Genomic DNA, 22,652 nt, shown 5'->3' with positions numbered 1-22,652 from the left:
AAATATATTTAGTCAGGCTCAGTCAACCCCGTATGGATTTATAACAATACACTTACATGACCCACGATCGCGTTATCGTATAGGTCTTGATATTATTTTTTGATAGTAGCAGCGGCGAGGGTGTTGTCTTTGCACCCCCAGTCACCGCCGCTATCTTGTTTTTGCGATATTTTCTTTGCTATTTTCAGGCAGGCTTATTTTTACAATTCGAGAGTGAGTCAGTTAGAGGCTGTTCACCCTCTCTGCTGCTTAGACAGATAGATAGATAGATAGATAGATAGATAGATAGATAGATAGATTGATAGATAGATAGATAGACAGAAATATAGATAGATATATATATTGATGGAGAGATAGATAGATGGATAGATCGATAGATGAATAGATAGATAGATAGATAGATAGATAGATAGATAAATGAATAAAAAAATAAATAAATAATAACTAGAGGGAAAGATATATATTCATTGATGAGATACACCACCAAAGATTCTTAACAATATGTGTCAGATACCATGTGTTCTGTTTTGTAATGTAAAAAGGATAGCATACGTTTGCTTACAAGTGTGCAGATTATGACCAGAGTATATTGATTTGCATATATACTTATTATGTTCATTATGCCATCACTTTCAGTTTGTCTCTAATTCCCAAGATAATGTATATTTTTTAAATACTAAATTACGTGTGTGACAACAGTCTCTTTGTCTTCATTGTAAGGTTTAATTCTTAACTGTGTCCTCATTTTCTTAAAGAGTATATAATTAAGGGTTGAAATAATTGTGCATGCATGCGATCACGGAATCCGTTTTTACATTATTTAGCTGATATGTTATCCATTAATTGGGGTTATATATGGCTTTGACATGTTTAATTCGTCATTTTCGTCAGTAGGATCTGGAAGATCGTCAATTAGAGCTAAGTATGTATGATCTGTTTCAATCAGTTCTCTTTCCGTCTCATCTGGGATTTCCTCAAATACATTGTCTATCCCTTGTAAGTAGGCCGACGTGATATCCTGAAGAAAGAAAACGAAACATTGGATTGATGATTATAAAGACTTTAATTATTTCAAACAAGGAAAAAAAATAACTACTGATCACTTGCTCTGCCCTGTAGTGGTATGAATGATTTATAGTGATTAGGCTTAAACATATTTTGCAGAATGAAGTTGAACTTCCAGCATCTATTTATTCCTTGGTTGGTGACATAGGGAAGTGTTATCTAATTGTATGACCGCTTAAGTTTTTATCAAGGCTACATTATATGCGAATGAACCTTACTAAAATTGTGAAAAGTGATCGAGTGGGGAAAACGCTTTCTCAAAGTACTTTGGTGGAACATTTTCCTTCTTTTCTAACATATTTTCGAAATGGAACAAGTCTGATAAATTTGAAGGAAGTCATAGTAGACATTTAAGACACACCAGTTTTGTCGGACACACAGATTGTGTCGCTGACATCAGTGGTTATTTAATGTCAATACTGTAAAACATAATTCGGATATGATATGAACGAGGAAATAAACTACAGTAAAGTTGTTAACGTATTAATGTGCAATTCGTTGCATTCAAATTGAGATAATTGGTCCAGTATGGATGCTAATGTCAAGTGGTTTCGTGATATCTGACCTAAAATATGTCCATTAGATGTCATTTAAACCTTTACCTTATCAGCATTTTTGGCAGGAAACAATTTTCCTACAAACAAAAATCGCCTACCCGTTTTCAAAGACGTTTTTCAGGCTTTTGCCACATAAAGTAACATTATTTATCTTTCCAAACACATAATACCACTAAAATGCATTTGAGAAGTTCAGCATCTAGCTAACATTCCAAGACATGCCACGGTTTAAAAAAATATGCATAAAGCTATTATCAAGATCAAAGCTCGCCAAAGGTGTAATCAGATTGAACAGTAGACTGATATGCTAGTCCAAGTATTTACACGTTTATTTGCAAAATATATATGAATTATTTCAGTAACAGTGTACAGTTTAAAACTGTATGTTCGTTTTCTAACTGATATGTTTAACCTCACAATGAGAGAGAGAGAGAGAGAGAGCTTTATAACAGAAATGGAGAAAAAGTCAAATCGAGCAATACTTCATCAATGTTATTATACAAGTCTTCTTGGAATTTTGGTCGAACATTTCGTGCACTGCTTAGATCAGAAGATATTGCGCCAATAGTATTGCCATCTCCATAATATGTGGGGTCCCTCTTTATTCTTGCAAACAGCTTTTCTGGTCTGCTCTCATTAGTTGACCAGACCATACTGCATAGCCCTCTGTTTCGCTCATAGATACGCGGCTTGTTGTTTACATACTTCCTGGCTTGTCTTTTCATGGGAGTTGAAGTCTGAGAGAACGTTTGTAAAGGCACGATTTCTCTAACCTGGTTCATAAAGCTTCTCGTATGATGTGAAACGTTTTACAAACTAGTTAATTTTCTTTGTGTTTTAGGATACTCTGTTCGTGCTGGAACTGGGAGAGAGAGAATAGGCATCTCTTGTCTTTTTGGTGTGGTTTCACTGTGTGCCCTTTTTGAACATGGCTGAAACACTTCTGTATAATAAAAACAGCTAAAGAGCACTACATTAAGCAGATATAAAAGAGTTATATTACTTTACGATTTTAGAGAGCATACTTTTTTTTGCATTAAACTCTATGACTTGTTTCAATATTAACGCTATCGAGTAGGCATTAAAAAAACTACTGTAATAAGTTTAAACTCATAAGGCAAATGATAATCATCCCAAATTCACATGATCCCGAGATACTTTGTTTGCCAGAGAGCGGAATCTCACAAAACGCAGTGCACATTTACTGTGCAACTGGGTTTAACGGGTATGTATATGAAAAGGAAAATCAAAACCACATATGCAGATAGTTAAAACTGAAAACTCAACATCTCCAAGGATTTTTAAAACTAATACATTTTAGATGGCTTCATATATATATAGTGTACACAATATGATTATCAATTGTACGATCGTTTAATCAGGTTCCAGGGAGAGTTGTTCACGCAATTTGCGTTTGTGTGTGTGTGTGTATGCCTGTGTGTGTGTATGTGTGTGTGTGTGTGTGTGTTACTTTGCAAAATACATGCTCCTTGACAATGCACGTTTATATGAGCGAATATTTAGCGATTCCGACAATAACATATAAGGTTCGAAACAGTTGTAACCTTCTCAGGCTCAAATTGTTAACAATAATAACGTTTGAGACAGATCAAATGTGGATAAATCGCCACTACGGTCCTAATTCGACGATTTCATATAATTCTTTATTATCACGTACCCCCGTTAAAAAGGGGAAACATGACCACGCATTATAATGTAGTGACTTAACAACAACTATAGTCAGCACTTCAATTTACGAAGCATGAGTGTGAAAAATGAAATGTTGACGCTCTAAGATTGTTCAAGTAAATACGACCGTGCCAAAAGTAATTCGTCAAAATTAAGCTCATAATTAAGCCATAAGAAGTGCACAAAAGTTTTTTTTTTGTTTGTATTCCGGATATTAACTAAGTATCTCGTTGTGTATTGAAGTAATTCCAATTTCTAAGAATCCCAGTAACTTGGTCAGTACACCGGAATGCTGAGTCATATTGCCATTGTAATGCCGATTAAGACAGCTTTATTACTTACAAGCTGAGGTCATCAAAAAGAAACATGTACATTGGAGCAGCATAATTAATATTATATTACTTCTGGACACGGTTTTTCAGTTCCGTCAATAAAGGTAGTACTCAAGGGATTTTACGTAATATGTGACTAAATAAAATATAAATTAGCCAAGGACACACACACACACACATACACACACACACACACAGATATATATATATATATATATATATATATATATATATATATATATATATATATATATATATATATATATATATATGTGTGTGTGTGTGTGTGTGTGTGTGTGTGTGTGTGTTGTAGCATTTTATGCATCCGCATTTTTAATAATTATATTCCTCATTGAATTTCTATTTTAAATGCCAAGCACAGCAATTCAATAATCTGAAATCGAGTTCGTTTAAATGTTGCACAGGCTAACATGTTAAGAAACTATTGGATGGTTGTTTTGGGGTGTTGCTGTTTCATTATTACTGGCAGGTGTTTTCGATCTGCATTATGACAACAATGTAAATGTATCACTGCTGTTACTGTTTGGGAAGATAGCAAAAATAAAAGATGTTTGAATGGGGAAGACCGTAAAATTTTACCTTCTCCTGTACTTGTTTTATTGCTCCAATGTGTGACTAATATTACCAATACCACAATTACAAGGAAGACAAAAGCTATGAGTGGTCCCATCAAGTATTGTTCACGTCGGGAACCTGAAAGATTAAAGGGAGGAGACTTTGTCATGCATATGTGCTTACTAATGTATAGAAAGATCGACACAATTATGAATTATGGAATACGACATTACTAGGATTTTAATAGGGATTTTGGACAGGGGCTACTGATACATATGTCAACGCATTTATTACCCATGATTTTGCTTATTTTATCCCGCTCGTTGATTTAAATACGTATACACGAACCCGCAGTTAGGCTTTCCTCAGTGTGAGCACACGTGGAGTTATTATCCTAGATGCGGAAATCATGACAATACACTGTTATAGCTGCCTACCACTGTATATTGATCGCAAGTATGAATTCTCTGTAAGAACATATTTAGCCAGCATATTATATTTCACAGAGAAGGTTTTCTTTGTCCGAGAATATTGTGTGTTGGCATGCGTTAGTCTCGAGAGACGATGGAAGTGTGTTCATGAGATGTCCCGGTTGGTGGTTGTGCAGCGTCTGCTGTGGATATGTAGTCCAACACTGGAGTATCAGTCCATGCTGCACTTGCTGCACTTGAAGGTTGCGTCTGGTGTTGGATGAAGCTGCTTCTTCTTCCTCTGCGATCGGTTTTCATCAGCTAGCAAGTGTAGCTTTTCCTCGCCGGCTTTCAGACCAGTGATCAGAGCATGTCGCCAGCTTGATATAAATAGAGAATGTCTTTGGGGATCCGTCCGTCATCCATCTGACGTACATGGCCGAGCCATCTGATGCGACGTTGGCGGAGAAGTGTTGGCAGAGGAGTGTGAACATGCTGGGAATTTTGGTACGTTCGAGCACCTCGTTGTTTGTTACTCGATCGCTCCAGGTGATCCCGAATATGCGTCGGAGGCATCGCATGTGAAAGGCGCGCAGTCTGTTCTCTTGTGAGGCATACAGAGTCCATGTTTCACTGGCGTACAAGAGAGTGCTTAGCACGCAGGCACGGTACACGGTGATCTTAGTGTTCTGGGTCAGCATGCTGTTGTGCCACACTATCTGCGACAACCTGGAGAGAGTTGTTGATGCCTTTCCGATCCGCTTGTTGAGCTCAGCTTCGCGCGAGAGGTTATTGGTGATGGTAGAGCCAAGGTACATGAATTGACTGACCACCTCAAGTTCGTAGTTGTTGATGATGAAGTTTGTGGTGTCCTCCTCCTGAACCATCACTTTTGTTGTCTTTAGGCTTATGGCCAACCCAAAGTCATCGCACGCTTGAGCAAAGCGGTCCATCAGGCGCTGTAGCTCAGCTTCTATGTGGGTGGCTAGAGCAGCATCGTGTGCGAAGAACATGTCCCTGATGGTGACTTCACGCACTTTGCTCTTTGCCTTCAGTCGTGCCAGGTTGAACAGTTTGCCGTCTGATCGCGTGTGCAGGTACATCCCTTATGTGGACGTCCCATAGGCGTGCTTGAGCAGGACCGCGAAGCAGATGCCGAAGAGCGTGGGGGCAAGGACGCAGCTCTATTTCACTCCACTGCGGATGTCAAAGGGGTCGGATGTTGAGCCATCGTACAGCACTGTGCCTTTCATGTCATCGTGGAAGGACTGGATCATGCTTAGCAGCTTTGGAGGGCATCCAGAGATAATATATTATATTGATTTGGTTATATTCCTATACAATATCTGATGCAATGATTGTTTGAGAATATTGTGGCATTGATCCTGTTAGAATGTATTTACGAATATATTGTACAAATGGTAAAATGTTCACAGATTAATGAGTACAGTATTTTGAAAGATGTTATGAGTTTATCCAATGTCAAAATCAAATTACCCGGTCAATGAAATGTGTATAATGTTACCAAGTTGTATTACTCTTAAATGCACCATATATATTAAAAATGAGGCTCATATAACGTATGATATATTAAATATATGTCCCGACTATCGTGATAACGTAATCGAACTGGAAATTAGTTTTGAAGAACAACTAAATAGATTTTGTCAAGCGTGCAATACACAGCGTGGAAAGTCTTTGTATGATGTCATATAGAAAAAAGACAATAAGGTTTTACCGCTGATGTTGGAATTTTACCTAGTTAACTTGTAAATAAAACTATAGCTTAGAGTACAACAACGATTAGAATATATTTGCTGAACCTCAATTATACCGATCAAGGCATTTCATTTTTTTGTTGTCTCGCGCACTACATTTATTGCCCGGAAATGACCTGGAAGTCGGAGATTAAATTATTCACTGATATTGATCAATATTTATTTGCCAAGCGTAAAGTTTTATGCTGAATTATCATGGTTAGTGATCGCTATGCTCGCTCAATAATCCACTCGTTGACGGATATAATACTGCGTCTTAAAAGAGACAGTTACTTTATGTACTTGGAGGCCAATTACTGCGTTAGATGGGTAATCTAGCAACCTTGGGTATTTGAATAAGGGGATCCCACACGCATAGAGTACTGTAGCAATGTCAATCATGCATACGTCTTGGAAGTTGATCTGTAGAATCGATAACAAATCCAGCATTCTCCACAAAAACTACCCACTTGTAAAAGAAACAAGGACAGTACCCATGTAGTGGATATCTTTGTATCAATTCCGTGCTTCATGAAAGTAACGAGCCTTTTCGTTTTTGCCAAAGAATTGTTACAACGACAAGTGTGTCCTAATTGAATAAGTCAAGATTTTGCGTTTCATAAGTGAGTCAGTGTCTATTTGACCCTTATAAAGATTATATTTTGTGCGTACGAGCATGGGTTTGCGTTGTTTGCACGCATATATGCATCAGTAAGTGGAATTAAACTCCTATCAATATTAAAATCACTGGTCAACCTATTCAACATCTCGTCGACAAATTCCGTAACCTATTCATCACGATCAGAATCCATTACTTATATGTAATGACAAATTTAATCTTAAAGACAAAACCAAAGATGGCTAAGTACCCATCCGGATACACGCTGAGTCCTTCAAACTGGATTTCGTATTCGCCTGCTAAAGATATGGTCTTGTAAATGTGTAACCTTATCCTGTACTTGTAAAGACACGTTGTGCTGCATGTTGCAAATTTTACAAAGAAATAAACCTTTGGAATGATTACATCCTTGTGACATATAATTTGTATAATTTGTTGCAGAATGTTTAGTTTTTTTAAAATAAACTTTTCAGTTGCTTTGATATCTCATCCATTTCCTATCAACTGCTTTATATAATGTGGTATATGATATGTAAGTAAATATTTCATATTCCAGAGGATAGTACTCAAAATGACGGCAGTAAATTATGCAATACTCTTTCCCATCTTAGAAAGTGATTTAATATTAAATCACTATATGATTCCCTATTCAGACCAAATAGATAAGGTTCAAACTTTTATAAAATTAACATCAATCGTAAATCAAGCCGAATTACCTGTAATCCGTGACGCAATCATTTACCAACTACTGATCCACTCTGTTTGCGTCAATGTCTAATACACTCGAACGTTTTGTGTCACTAATACATATGTTGCCAAGTATTGTATTAAAAATATCTCTGATAAATGTACTACAGAGGCTCAACTGTCTTGGTTCTGTTCAATCTTATAATTTTTCGTATTTCTTTTCATAGTCGGTGAGTATGGATGCAATTGTTATATTATAATGCTAAGCACATTTCTTTCATCAATTATCCTTATTGATTTGTATTGCTACTTGATGTACTATATTCGCTAATTATAGCATTATTAGAGTATTCACGACACTGGATGGCCAAGTCTAAAACAGGGACGACCTTTTCCTCAAAAGAATGTCAGATAATGACTTTACGCGTTTTTCTCATAGATAGAATAGTAAAGTGTGCGTTTGTTTTGCGATAATTCCTAAGTCGAGTAAGTTATCAAGAATCTCCAGATACGGAATCAACAATCACACAAGTTAACGGCTCTTTGACAAACTGGTCTGAAACTTAAATGAAACTGGAGATTTAATATATTCCTAAATGTCATCCCTGGATTGATGAAATTTTAAAAAACAATAGACACATCAATCTGCAAACTGTATGTCATTTTATAATATAAGCTCAGATAATTGTTTATTATCATACATTCTCTCAAAATCCCAGCAAAATATATTGCAGCCATTATATTATATTATACTGAATTGCATCAATATATAGCCACGATGAATATAACACATTCGCTAACAAATAAAATATTCACTGTGAAGCATATCTCACGCAGAGAACAACATTATCTGCATAATATATTTAAAACACAGTATCGTGCGATTGCGAATTACGTAGATACTCTTTCACAACAGTGCGTCGTCCTCGTATAGTAACTTTTCTTCTGGCTCACCACAGTGGGTGGCTTACTATGGGTTCACAAAAAAATTATCTATCATTGGTAATATAGAGTAGATCTCTTTTATGTTCTTTAAACAACTAGTCCCTTTGGAGATTCATAAAGGATAAAATTATCCTACATCCAAACCAGGAAGAACATAAACAGCGTTATCTCATTGTTGTTTTTCAAATTTAGTGATAGTTAAATTTAGATCAAAATTTAATTTACGCCGGAGTAAATTATACTTACCCACACTCTATTTGTTATGTGTGGTTGTACATTAAGTCGCTGGTATACATCATTCAAAACATCTATTATAGTGTCTTTCTAGGTGATGTATTATGTCGTAATCTGCTATGTATTGGAATCAGATTTCACCAAACTATAATTAGGGAATTTCAAATTATAAAGCTTGAGACTTTAAATAAATTATGAGATCAGTTTAATAACAAAAGAACGCAGGTTTGTACTCGATAAATATTCTCCTCTTACTGTTTTTAAATTCTGTTTATGATACAAAATTAAATTTATGCCATGAGTTTTGTACGAAGACTATCCCAAACATCTACCTTCAGATATTGTACGAATTTATACAAATCATCATTTTTGGTTCATTTTCTTTAACAAAATAAATTTAATTCATAAGAAAACTCGATAATTTGCGTCTTTGAAAATTTTTGTCCTTTATATGGAAAAGTATGCAACATAACCTCGGTATAATGTATATGCAGCAAATAAACATGTTTCAATCATAAATCAGAAAACCCAAACGACTATTGGCAATAAATTACAGGATAATCTTTAACATGTGTTCCTGTTATTTGGAGGATGATAAAAACTGACAAATACCAGTATTAAGAGTTTTGATTAGGTATGGTTTCATGTACTTATTTTACATATACATATACATATATCGGTGGAAGACATATACAAAATCAAGAAAATATTATCAATTCGATGAGGAAATATTATATAAACGTACTTCTTATGCTGCTTGGGAATAGTTCAAAAAGGAAACGATGTATAATTATTTGATACAAAAGAGACTGATTTCTGTCTTGATAAATATAATGTATTAAATATTCATGGAGATTATGTTTGCTGCATTGGTAAACAGAACATCTGAACTGTAATGGTATTGTAAATTTAGGAAAACCTGTCTGTTCATGTGATTCGGTAGCAAGAACAGCATCTTGACGATAAGGTTAACTCTTTATTGACAACTTTCAAACGTATCCAATGTGCTATGACAAATCTCTTTTGATAAAGAAATTTAAAATCCTGATAATCAAATACATAAATTAAAGGACACACTAACAATATCAGAATAAATTATTACTTTTCCTTAAAAAAAACAGAATTAACCAAAGAAAATAGTACATTTTATTGTGCGATTGCAAACAAAAAATTAAAATTACATATCTATCTATCTGAGAGAATATGTGTGGATATTACTTGATATCAAATCGACAATCAATCAACACATTTCAAAGGCCCATAATCGTTGTAAAATGTTATGCAACGAATATTAGCTTTGTCATTTAACTAAGCTTCTGTAAATTGTGTATACTTTATGGATAATTACCTTTACCCACTTTAGACCAACCAATATAACGATAAGGTATTGTACCAGAACGGTGAATTACCTTCTGCAAGATACAGGAAAATGGAGTCTGACTTTGCCGTTATAGCTGTTCCTTTATTTCTTGCATTACAAACGTATTTTCCTGCCTTTCTTGTATTGAAGTTGCCGATGACTAATGTATCGCTGTCGCTGTTGACGTACCCCACCCACCAGAAACTACAAACCGGGTTGCAATTGGCGGAACACTTTACTGTGAAATGTTCATCTTCATTAAGGTAAATATGCCTTTCCTTTACGTCCAATTCCACTTTATGAGGTCCATCTAAATGTAAAACATAGAGCTATGACATGAATGACGTGTGACAGGAATCTTAAATCTCAAGGAAATCTCTCTGTCCGTATGTACGTCTGTCTGTCTGTATGTCTGCATGTCTTTATGTATGTATGTATGTATGTATGCATGTACATATGTTTGTATCTTGCTATTAACTGCTTGACTGATGATGATATTTATTCGGCTGTCGGTCGGCCTCTCTGATCTTATTTGTTTTGTTTCTCAGTCTGTAAGTTGAAAGATACACATAAACATCCCTGTATTACGAACAAGAATAGAAAAAGAATCTCTTATAAGTCTATATATGCAGATTTGGAATTTAATAATACTTACAGTATGGATCAAGAGCGAATGTTTCACTTTCTATACAACAACTGTTATCTCGGCATACTTCACATGAAAAAACGCTTGGTTTGTCAGTCATCCATAAACGTTGGAAAATTAGACTAGAAGAATTTGCATTAATGCGTCCAGCAGAACTGAAATATATTCCGTTCAATTTCCACCGATATTTCACTCCATCGAGTTTTGCAGAAATAGCGCATGATATATTCATTGGCTCACTAAGGATGATTTTGTCGGGTTTCCTAATTTCCGGCTTACCTGAAAGCCAATATTATATTGATTAAACATACGTTAAAAATTAATACAGTAGATGCTGGTTTCCAACGTTTCCTTGGCATACGAAAGTAAAACTGTCCATACGAACGAGTATATTTGGCATTAGTTATAAACTGTAAGGTTTCTTAAATGCAATAGGATATGAATATTCTATGAAATCAACTTAGTTATTATATAATATGTTTTGTTTCCGTTAGAAGCAGGCTGGAGTAAGATAAAAAGCGTTTATAACCTTCAAAAAGCACAAGATATACGTTGTAATTTATCATGTAATTTTTGTTTTCGTCTCTAACAATACAAGTAAACATGCATCGTTTAGTCCACCGCACCATACAGCATGGTGAATTTCCACAACCTTTACAAAGTACTTGACGATTTTCGATTTTATCTAATAAGGATAAAGTAACTGATGCGTTCTGAATACTCCCTACTAACAAACTAAAGATAGATATTTTGTACATGATCTTACTAAAACCCTAATAAAGGTCTTACATATTTACACATTATTCCATACAAATAGTGTATAGGTTACTATATTTGCATGGGAACATATGAACGACTTTTTCGGATGGATATACAGCTCGAACCTGGGAGTGCGCTATATCAATCTGACAAAACGAGTTTATATTTTAACATAAAAATGCAGTAACCATTTTATTATATGCTCATTTTCTTATTCTACCTAAGGCTTAATTATGCAAAGAAGATAAAAGTACAAGAAACAAAGTAACTGAATTTGTGCTTTATTCCAAACTAAGTAGAAAAGCCTAGGTTTATCAGTACATAACAACAACATTATTAATGAGCACATAACTCCGCCCAGATACATCTGAACTTAGTCGAATGGTGTTTTGGTCTACAAAAAAAATGAAATTTGCAGTTATAATGCAACAACTTTTAAATTCAACTTGAATGAATATAGTTTGGTATTTTGGTCGATTCTGATAAATTTCGTGATTATGAACTTGATTTTTCTGTGTCAATTCTATATGAAGTGCATCTGATTTCAGCAGCGTTGGAGCAGCGTGTTGACATCTGCATATGTGTTTCTTTCCTTTCATTGAATGTTTGGAATCATAATGTGGGAAAATATAAAGTCTTTCAATTGTAATTTTCAAAACGACTCTATGTCCATTTCATTTTGATTGCAGTACGGAGGATGTACTTGCACTTGGAATGTAGTCGACATTACATTACAATTTCGAAATGTGTAATCAAGCGTTAGAACCCATGATATGACACATGTAATTTGGATTTGCAGAACTGAGAAAGTACATTTTTTTTGGGGGGGGGGGCGAGTGGCCGAGTGGTCTAAAGCGCTCTCCGTTACGGACCACTGCCATCTCACCTCTGTCTGCGTGGGTTAGAGTGTCGGATTCGGCCAATGTGGGTATGTGAGAAAGCTTGCCAGTAGCTTCTCGTGGGGCGTTGGTTCTTTCCGGGGTTTTCCCTGGTTCTTCCGCCACCATTAATACTGGTCGCCATGTATAGCCTATCTTGTGCTGAAAATGGCGTTAAACCCAACAACAACACCGACAACAACAACAACAACATTTTGAGGAAATTCAGTATGTAAAACTGTAAGTATATTTTTGCCATTCTTAGTACCAGCTAACGAAGACACGTTTATGCCCTGTCACTTGCATTTTATTTACAGGAACACATCCCCTTATGACCTGTATGTCGTCTATTGCAAGCCTAAATCGGAAACATTGTATCGAAACAATTTATGCGAAATATTGCAAAGCAGATAGTATGCGGCAGTCCACATGACATGTGCTTTTTTCATTCAGAAGAAAACTTTATTCAACCAAACTGTAAAGCATGTACTGCATGGGTGTACATGATTTGTTTACAAAGTAGTTCGTAACACACTACAAGGCACGCCAGTCATGCACATAAGTGCAATATGAGTGCACGTTAGTGCAGTATCGTAATATATTGCACGATTCTGACAATACAACGTTAACAGAGACAAAAATGAGCATATATTAGTTTGAAATACTAACTATTTAATTAGGCTGTAATTCACTAATTGATAAACTGCATTACTACCAATATCGATCGATTGCGAAACAAAACAAACAATATTCCACTCATATACTGGACTCCGAAAATATCAGCAACACCCGAAAACGTTTACACAAATATATTTATTAAACCATCGATCTGTGTCATTTTATACATACATTACGTATTATTTTATATGCAATATGAAAGACGTAAACAGAGAACTTTTATTTATAAAACTATTAAATGTCGCACAGGCAAAGCTCTAAACTATAGAACCTAGTATATCTAGAGAAATTAACATAAACATGCTGACACTTGTTTTTAAAAACCCTGTTTATTATACTCTACAAAATGAATACAATTTGAATTCTCCGCACCAAAAGAATGCAGAATCTACTAAATATGTCCATCCTTCAAAGAAAAGGTTCTCGTTATATTTGGTAGTATTCATTTACAATTGCGCATATATGGAAACATATGTGTATAAAACACCATTATTATGTTTTCACAATTACGTAAAAAGATCGTAAGCTTCAACGATTCCTGTGCAAAAGATTATTGCTCTGTCTATACTGGGTATACAAATGTATGTGGCATACGTTGGTTAGTTATGCATATTCTACCTTTGAATTAAACTTATATTCGACAAAATGATGAAAATTATAGTGTGGATGATTATTCTATAATAGAGTCGACATATACTATTGATTCAGTTTTGAAACTGCAATCAAAGCTTTGGAAAGAAAATGTTCTTACTAGACCAATACCCAACCCGCAAAACAGATATTGATAATAGATGAAGGCTTTGTAATAACGTACCAATTACTGTTAGCTGTTTGGTGATATTTTCTCGCTCGTTTAAAAAATATCGTATCTCAGCCGTATATCCTCCACTATTTGCTTCTATTACATTGATCAAGTCCACAGAAAGCATCAGTACCCCTCCACTCTCCCGTATGTAACAGTATACAGAGAAATCATTCAAACTGTAGCAGGAACCATCATCCATCCAGGCTGTTTTGGTTCCACTAGGGTTCCAAACTCTTCCATATGCATAGTAATGCCGTAAATTCCACCTTAATGTTGCATTGCATCCAGCGAAGGCGAACACGTTACGATCTTAAATAAATAAATAAACAAGGAAACATTCTCTACTAAATATGCTATATCAATCTTTGTATATTTACCTAAAATACGAAACTGGAGTTGATTTGACATACAATTATTGATCCAGAATGAAATTAATAAAATGTCCATGCCAGCAGTTTTCCTGCATACGGGTTATTTATATCATCAAGATATTTTGTTAGATTACCTACCGCTTGCATACTTACCCCTATCATTCACGTTTCCCATAATGTGGGTTATGTATATACAAAGAGATAACACTCTCATGCAACCCATTCTTACATCCATGGTGAATTGATAAACAAGTGCCGGTCTATATATCTAACTTGTTTATATATGTACAACACTAGCCAAGGAAGTAACTGAATATCACGTGACTCAACGGACCGTATAGAGAGGTAGTTAGAGAAAAAGTACTTTTTCTTCTTCAGCTTAGTTAGCGTTGGGAAGTTATGCGCCAAACGCTAAAATGTCGTTTTTCTTTGGATTTTTATGGTCTAAAACACCGCGTCTTTTTCGTTGAAGAAAATATATTAGATTAAGACAGCGCTTTATATTCGAATATTTAATATGCCGCATGTATAATATGATGTCTTTCAATTAAATAGGAAATAATACACAACAAGAAAATGTACTAGTTGACAAAGCACATTGTATTTATCTTGTATTTTATCTCAGTTTCATTTCACATTTAATGTGACTTATATTATTTGTCATTATTAATCATATTATGAAAAGGCCAAACTAAATGTTGATTCGTTAATTACATGTTTGTGATAATACTGTAAACGCTTAATCAAATAGGAAATAAACTGACATAAGCTGTATTTTTAAACTTATTTTTTCATAATGTATTCTAATTTAGCACGCATCGTTGAGCACAATAAATGTAGTTTGAACCAAATACACTATACTGTGGCATATTTGCATACAGTGTATACTTGTGTGGTTTGGTGAGGATGGTCACATTTAAAAGGCCTACAACGAACGAGCAAATTTGGAATAACGCAAAAAATATGCATTGAAAAGATCCTATGTCATTATTCGAGTTAATACGGTATAGATACCAGTTAATGGTCCCGAAAATACATTGGAACAAGCCTATGGTATTTACGGGACCTTAGTGTTTCATAAATAAGGATGATTAAAAGTAGAATGTAGAAACTATATCTGAGCCGTGTACACTGATATGTTGTGACCTTCTTTTAAACGTTTACACTTTTAATTGATTGCAATTAATGAACGTTATTATTCTAGCTTGTTTAGTTTTTCTTAAACCGCAATATATAAACATTGTAAGTTTAGATTTATATACTCCTTTTCATCGATCACCACTTATTCCACATATTTCAGCTACTTATACTACTACTGATTGTGCTCCGAAGAATAATATATAAACAAGAAAAACTACTTTGTCGTTATAATGACTTTTCTCTGATTTTTGGATATTGACGGCTAAGCACAGAATTGTGCATCTTGCCTCAAAATAGTTTGGAAAAGATATCATTGAAATCCATTGATGAGGGTATGTTGCTTTTGGATAAAATGCGATCATAACGTGCACACCAGTTGGCACTACTATACAAACATCGTTGCATTTTTAAACAGTTTACTTTATACTTAGTTTTTTATTGTGTTAGTGCGAGGAATAGAGAAGAGAGAGAGAGATTGTCCTGGACAGTTAAGATAGCTTCTGATGTAGATAAAAATAAGACAGTTATACAGAGATGGAGCTATTTAATTGATAGGTGGATACATGTTTCGGATACAGGAAGAAATACTGAAAAACTTTTAATAAATTTAAGAAACTCACCAAAACAGCGTCATTAATTAAAAATTGTATTATAGCTGAAAGCATTCGTCTGTATTGCAGTCACATTTTAACAATATTTGATCAAACATGGTGTTCATGAAATATCAAACAGTGTATCCGACGCTCGTGCTTTTAGAGTATTAACTGCAAAAATAATAGCGAACCAACTAATAAAATGCTTAGTAACCTGAAATGAACAAACAAAATAACAAAAACGTTCAAATAAACAACATGAATATTTTGTTGTTGCTTAATATACACAGAAACGAGATGTAGAAACAAAAATTCGATAAGACAAAAGAGTAAAAGTCAATGGAGCAATTAACATTTTGAATGCAAATTAAGACAAACGTGCATGTCTATACTTGTATTCCATTTGACCATTTACTTTCTCTTCCTTAGAAACAACATTACAGTAAAATAGTTAAGTCACCAATTCATGATCTTTAAATATCTAAGTTATGCATATCCGCAAAATAGAGAAAGTTACTCTAAAGTTTTTATATGCATAGGATTTCCCACCAGCGATTAGTGTATATTCAGTTACTAATTGTAATTTTTTTTTCCTTTTATTTGATTAACCTATTTTTCTTAGATCATACTTCCATTTTAATCTTGTCAGTAATGATTTTTTAAAGTGCAGCCATAGTTCTTCTGCTTTGTATATTGTATAATTAAGTACTTCTAGAGCTTGCGTCATGTCTTGTTTCATCTCCTTATAACTCCATTTGTACCAGCTTTTTACTTGAATCAGCATGTGCTAATGAAAGTTGTTGAGTACGTGTAACACATATTCTGCACACATTTCCAGAACGTGATGTCCATATTTGTTGTATTCCGTGCTTCTGTTACTATGTGGGCCAAGTTATTCTTTCCATGGTGATGACTTTGTTATGATATTACTACTGAAATCTCCAATGATGACAAAAAATCTTTATCACTATATCTATCGATGGTATTTGAGAGTTTTTTATATAAAGAATTCACTATTTTTTCTCGTTTTATCTATCACTGCATGGTTCATATATTTGTATTATAGGTGTGTTGTTTTTTCCAACTAACTTTCAGTCTTACTATTATGATATGTTCTGATATATTATCTAAGAGATTTTCTTGGCCGTGAGTGGATTAATGATTAAACGTACTCCATGTGATGCTTCTTTGTACTTGTCTACTCCACTTCAGGTCAATTTATAGTTTTTGTGCATTTGCTTCGTGTTCATTATTTTCCTCCTGAAATCCGAAATTCCCATCACTGATATTTTGTATGTTTTCATACATTCCACAATTGCTTTCTCTTTATCTTGTAGTCCGCAGATGTTCTTGTTGAAGATGTTCCGCTGTTCATGCTCACAGTTTGTGTGCATTGCCAGCTCAGTTATTCACTAGGTCTGTCAGGTTATTTCTCCTTATATATATAACTGACCTGTTTAAAATCCACTACCGGTTAACTAGGCCTGTAGTAGCTTCACCATAGTCCCGTTTGCCAGAACGTTTCGAGGTAACCCTGATTCACCTGTATGGTTAACTGAACGACCCTGTATGATCAAAGCACCTCATACCTCTCACTTAAATCAAGCTATCACCTACTTTTTCTTGTTTCCACCACCCCGAACTTGGACGAGGGGATGGACTTTAGGAGGCGATGTATTTCTAATATATGGACTATATACTATTATGTGCAAAATTAATCTTCTTCACTAACTCCTCTAGTTCATTGGCACCAATATTTTTTTAATAATATCATTCCGTCTATTTCTTTGCAATTCAGCATTTCTGATAATGTATTATTGTTAGCAGGACAAACAGATAAAGAGTGATTGGCTGTGAAAGATGGGCAAACTGCAAATATGCAAACATTATTGTCATATTTCAAAATGTTGCTATAAACAACAACATAGTCAAAGAAGATGTATTTTGGAAAGTTGTAAAACCACCACCTGTATCGTAAACACATGTTCTATTTAATATAAGATACTTATTTATGTATATTTATATCAGTATTTTCCCATTGGTATTATTTTCTTGACAAAATGTTGCTCGTTTCTTATGAAATTTTTATATGACGAGAATTTACATGGTATCATTAGAAAACTTCATCAAATAGGCACCGCAATTGAATTGTTTGAGAAGTTATTCATCTTCCCCATCCTTACAAATGCTATCACAAGTATAAAATTATAGATTGTCCAGAATGAATTGCAGTCGTGTTTTGAATAATTTCCAATAATAAATGTGCTGATATGCCAACGGTCTTAAATATGTTATGTGCTAACAGACTTAATGTATGCCAATGATTTAATCCAAAATGTCATTGAATGAATCCACAATAATTCCTAAATAATTATTCAGTCAAAAGTATGAACGCGCACTTTGTAAGTCCAGTTTAAATAAACAAATCCTCAAATTATAACTGAAAACAAATAAAAGACTGATTCCACAACATATGCTGGGGGTATTTCTGGACTAAACAGCAGTCAATTTACAAACTTAAGATACAATAAGAAAACCACGAATTTAGATAAAAATGTAAATTCAAAAGGGTTTAGGAACAAAAGGCCAAGTAAACATATTTACAAAAAATGGCATTACCTTAAAGTGCAAACCCACAATCATGGACAAATATTAAGTACGTATTTTGTTATTTTGTTGTTTATAAATACCCGCTACGTTTGGATTCCAACGCTCTACCAGATGAACTACTGCTATAATGCACATATTAACCAAGATACCTGCAACATAAAATACGTGTGCGTCTGTTACTAATAATACAGAAGTTACGGGAAATAAAATGCACTCACGTGGTCACAACCTGATACCATTATCGAAGAAGATAACAAAAAGTTGTCAATTGAAATCTTGCTACTGCTATTGTTGATGCTGAAGTTGTGATTCAATTGTTAATGACGATACTTCGACCATGATACTGGCAGTGCTTAGTTGCTTATTATGATAAGGATAAACTGTTACTGCTGCGTATAACTGTATTGAATAGTTCAAGTTATTGTTTTCTAGGGGTTTAACGCTATTTTTCAGCGAAGGATATGCTATATATGGCGGCAAGTGTGGATGGTGCCGGAAGAGCCCGATAATAACCCGTTAAGAACCACCAAGCTAAGGGAAGTTACTAGTAGCTTTTTATCGTACCCACATCAGCCAAGCCCGAAACTAGATCCCACATTGACAGAGTTGAGAATGTAGTGATCCGTAAAGGTAAGCCCTTTATACCACACTGTCACAAGTGGTCGCAATAGTTCAGGTATAAATAATAGCAGTAACAGAAGCAGTAGCACCATCCGTAACGGTGGCAGCAGAGGCAGTACCAGTGGTAGTAGCTACTGTTGTGGAATACTATATTCCTTCGAGTTTAACAACTTATTTAAATGAATTGTCGTTTGAATTCATTGGAACTAGGAACGTTGTAGAGTCGATATAAGTAAACGGAACTGACTCCGATTGGTTAGGGAAAATGGTGGATAATATTTACATATACACTGAGGTCTAAGTGGTTAATTATAATAATAAGATTATCATGTCTGTACCTATCGCTAGACATTGTGCTTTCCTCAATGAAATGCCATACTTTGACAGCGTAGGTTAAAACTGTTACATTTAATGAGAAAATATAGGATGGCTATTAATATATAGTCCACAGAATATTCATTTTAGTTTGGGGAGGATCTAACAGTTGTCGATTGTCTGGGATTAGGAACAGTATGACATAATAATTAATTTAGTGTTTATAAATTAAGCAATACAACTTCAATTTATACTGCATGGAAGTGTGTTAGTAAACGATGGGGAGGTAATTACGCTATGTGATATATCGATATAAGAATGAGTTGTCTCTTAACTGAACACAGTCTTACAGGATATGAGGTGTCCAATTTTGAATTACAGAAAATTTAAAGTTAAATGCATTGAGCAATTAAAGTCTTATCGCATTTAAGCCAGAAAGTCTCTGTGAAGGTTCACTTCCACCTTTCTTGGTTCATCTCCCCTCATGTCAGTGTTTACTTCAAAAGAACAGAATTCCGACCAAGTGAAACTGACAGGGTCTCATAACACGGTCTTTAGAAAGTAAACATTTGCGCTACCAACCCTATTCGCTTGATAGGAACCTATGTCCACTTATCATATTTTCAAAGGGAAATTGTCAAGCGCTGTTGTACACAGATTCTGAGCTGTCTAAATCTGATGAAAGGAATTATTTATTTGGGAAAGGTCAGGCAACACAAACCTACGATTGGGTAGAATAAATTAGGGCGTACAATTTAGAGCAGTCTGACTTTAAAGTGACGACCCTAGTCGAAATTCTTTAGTCGGGAAATTTCATAGAAGAGGAAATTTAGTTGACTCGTGGAAAGCATAAAAGTGGTTTGTGCTTTGATCGTCAAACAAGGAAGGGACCAGGTGGTCGTAGTGTAAAAAAAGGCATGTTTAGTGCTAGGAAGCACAACTTCTGAAAGAAAAAACAGCGACAAAATACGCAATTTTAGTCTCACGTAATATTATATTATTTGATTGCTTGTTTTATGCAAATGTGTTTGTTACGACTAGGTTTCTATATTATGTATCGTTTATTCAATTCATGGGGGGGGGGGTACGAGGCCTGGGCCTGACGTCCCTCTTGCCAAAGGAAAATGAAGTGTCTCGCATAGCCCCTCCTTTCCAGTTGTAGTGATCGCCGCAGGACCACAATCTGACTCTGCTGGGCAGGAGGTTACTTGCATATGGCCTCTCCTACATTATTGTGTCCATAGCATCACCTTCACGCGGTGCCCCTTGTTTTCACAAAGCCTGCTGTGTGGGCAGACTGGGCTCGTTAGCCTTGCCAGGCAACCAGTCTAAGAGAAGGGAAACTCTGACTCAAAACCCGGGAAGATGAAGCTCGTTAGCCTTGTCGGGTAGTTCGTCTAGGTGAAGGAAACTCTGATTCAAAACCCACCAAGCCCCATCCATTGGATGATGGCTTCACTGCCTTGTGGATATCTTCGGGAGAAGGAAAGGCTGCGGAAGTAAACCCAGACAGGAAATCCGGAGTGGAGCCCCAAGGCGGCTGGGTGTCGACTACGACTTTCTTCCGGCAGCTCCTGCATCCAAACTGGTGCCAAATGTCATGCTCAGCATTCCTTTGGACCCCACCAGCAAGGACGACAGGGGGATCCTGACGTCTGGGCAGCCAAAGATCTCCATACTCCACGCCCAAGCTTGCACCTGGAGAGGACACTCCAGTCTCGCCACTGATTGAGAAAACAACACGGAAACTGACGGTTTACGGGTTATAATTCCCACCCGATTGCGTAGGGAAGGGGCGCCACGGGTCGGCTTTGACGGTGGGAAGGATAATCGTGTCCCACTGGCCGACTACCGGCCGCCTCAAGCCGGGCAGCCCCCAGTCAATAAGGTGTTGACCTGCCTACTCTAGTGGGTGTCTGGAGCTCAGTCTGTTGCTCAGCATGACAAGCAGACGGTAATTCCACACCAGACAAAAGAAACAAGAAACCAATAAAGAAGACTCCAGCTCTTCGAACTGCAAGCTGAAATGTGCGTACCATGTGTACAGGCATCTCCGACGATCTCAGAGAAGTGGACGACACCAGAAAGAGAACTAACCAGACTAAATATCAGCATAGCTGCCTTCCAGGAAACCAGGCTCGAATATAGTTTCTCCCTTAGAGAGGAAAACTACACCTTCTTCTGGAAGGGTCGAGAACCTGAGGAGCCACGCCAGCAGGGAGTGGACTTCGCCATCAAAAACAATCTCCTCGCTTCTGTTGAACCTCCCACAGGTGTCACTGAGCGTCTCTTGTCCATCCGCCTCACCACTGATGCAGGTCCTGTCAACATCATCAGTGTCTACGACCCCACCCTGAAGTCGTCAGAAGACACAAAAGTTCAGTTATATGGGCAGCTGGACGAACATATCAAAGGATAACCCAAACACGAACCACTATTCCTCCTCGGCGACTTTAATGCCAGAGTCATGTCCTACCTTCCTCTGATATCATGGCACTGGAAAGACCAACGAAAACAGTCAGAGACTGCTAGTCTATGCACCTAAAATGGCATGTGCGTCACAAACACATTCTTCAAGTGTAAGCCACGCCACAAAGTGTCATGGAAACACCCCAGCTCTCATTGATGGGACCAACCAGGCGCTCTGCCCTTAATAGCGTCCTCTCCACTAGAACCAACCACAGTGCAGACTGCTACACCAACCATGCCCTCGTGAGCAGCAGAGTGCGACTACAGCCCCACACACTACACCACTCAAAACCAAAAGGACGCCCTCGCATAAACACTGCGCAGATGCTAGTCTCCGCCAAGGTGGAGTAGAATGTGTCCGCCTTGGACAAGGCTCTCCAGGACCTGCCTGAGCACGATGCTACAGCCAAGTGGACCGCCGTGAACGGTGCCATCTACAGTACAGCTACGTCCACGTTTGGCAAGAAGGAACGACCCAGCCAGGACTGGTTCAACGCACCCCTATCAAGGATGCAACCACCACTGGAGCAAATACG

General features: G+C 36.3%; 1 protein-coding gene across 1 annotated transcript; it reads right to left on the bottom strand.

Moving 5' to 3' along the window:
* Window positions 1–445: 445 nt before the first annotated feature.
* On the bottom strand, window positions 446–14,609 carry LOC149793564 (cell adhesion molecule CEACAM1-like). Its single transcript, XM_089966422.1, has 7 exons — window positions 14,522–14,609; window positions 14,007–14,306; window positions 10,887–11,156; window positions 10,281–10,541; window positions 4,244–4,357; window positions 2,105–2,565; window positions 446–1,018 (listed from the first exon to the last, which is right to left on the bottom strand). The coding sequence occupies exons 1-6, from the start codon at window positions 14,601–14,603 to the stop codon at window positions 2,432–2,434; spliced, it is 1,161 nt and encodes a 386-aa protein (XP_089822548.1). The 5' UTR covers window positions 14,604–14,609; the 3' UTR covers window positions 446–1,018; window positions 2,105–2,431.
* Window positions 14,610–22,652: the final 8,043 nt, after the last annotated feature.

Source organism: Sinohyriopsis cumingii, chromosome 8 (genome assembly GCF_028554795.1).
Source record: "Sinohyriopsis cumingii isolate HCF-2022 chromosome 8, ASM2855479v2, whole genome shotgun sequence".
NCBI lineage: Eukaryota > Metazoa > Mollusca > Bivalvia > Unionida > Unionidae > Sinohyriopsis > Sinohyriopsis cumingii.
This window is presented reverse-complemented; position numbering and strand designations above follow the sequence as displayed.

What these genes read in the sequence shown, in the direction of transcription:
- LOC149793564 (XM_089966422.1), bottom strand. Translation starts at nt 14,603, where the DNA reads ATGGATGTAAGAATGGGTTGCATGAGAGTGTTATCTCTTTGTATATAC. An exon ending in CAAACAGCTAACAGTAATTG is followed by an intron (nt 11,157 to 14,006) that starts GTACGTTATTAC and finishes ATTGGCTTTCAG; the next exon opens with GTAAGCCGGAAATTAGGAAA. An exon ending in TTTCCTGTATCTTGCAGAAG is followed by an intron (nt 4,358 to 10,280) that starts GTAATTCACCGT and finishes TTAATCTTTCAG; the next exon opens with GTTCCCGACGTGAACAATAC.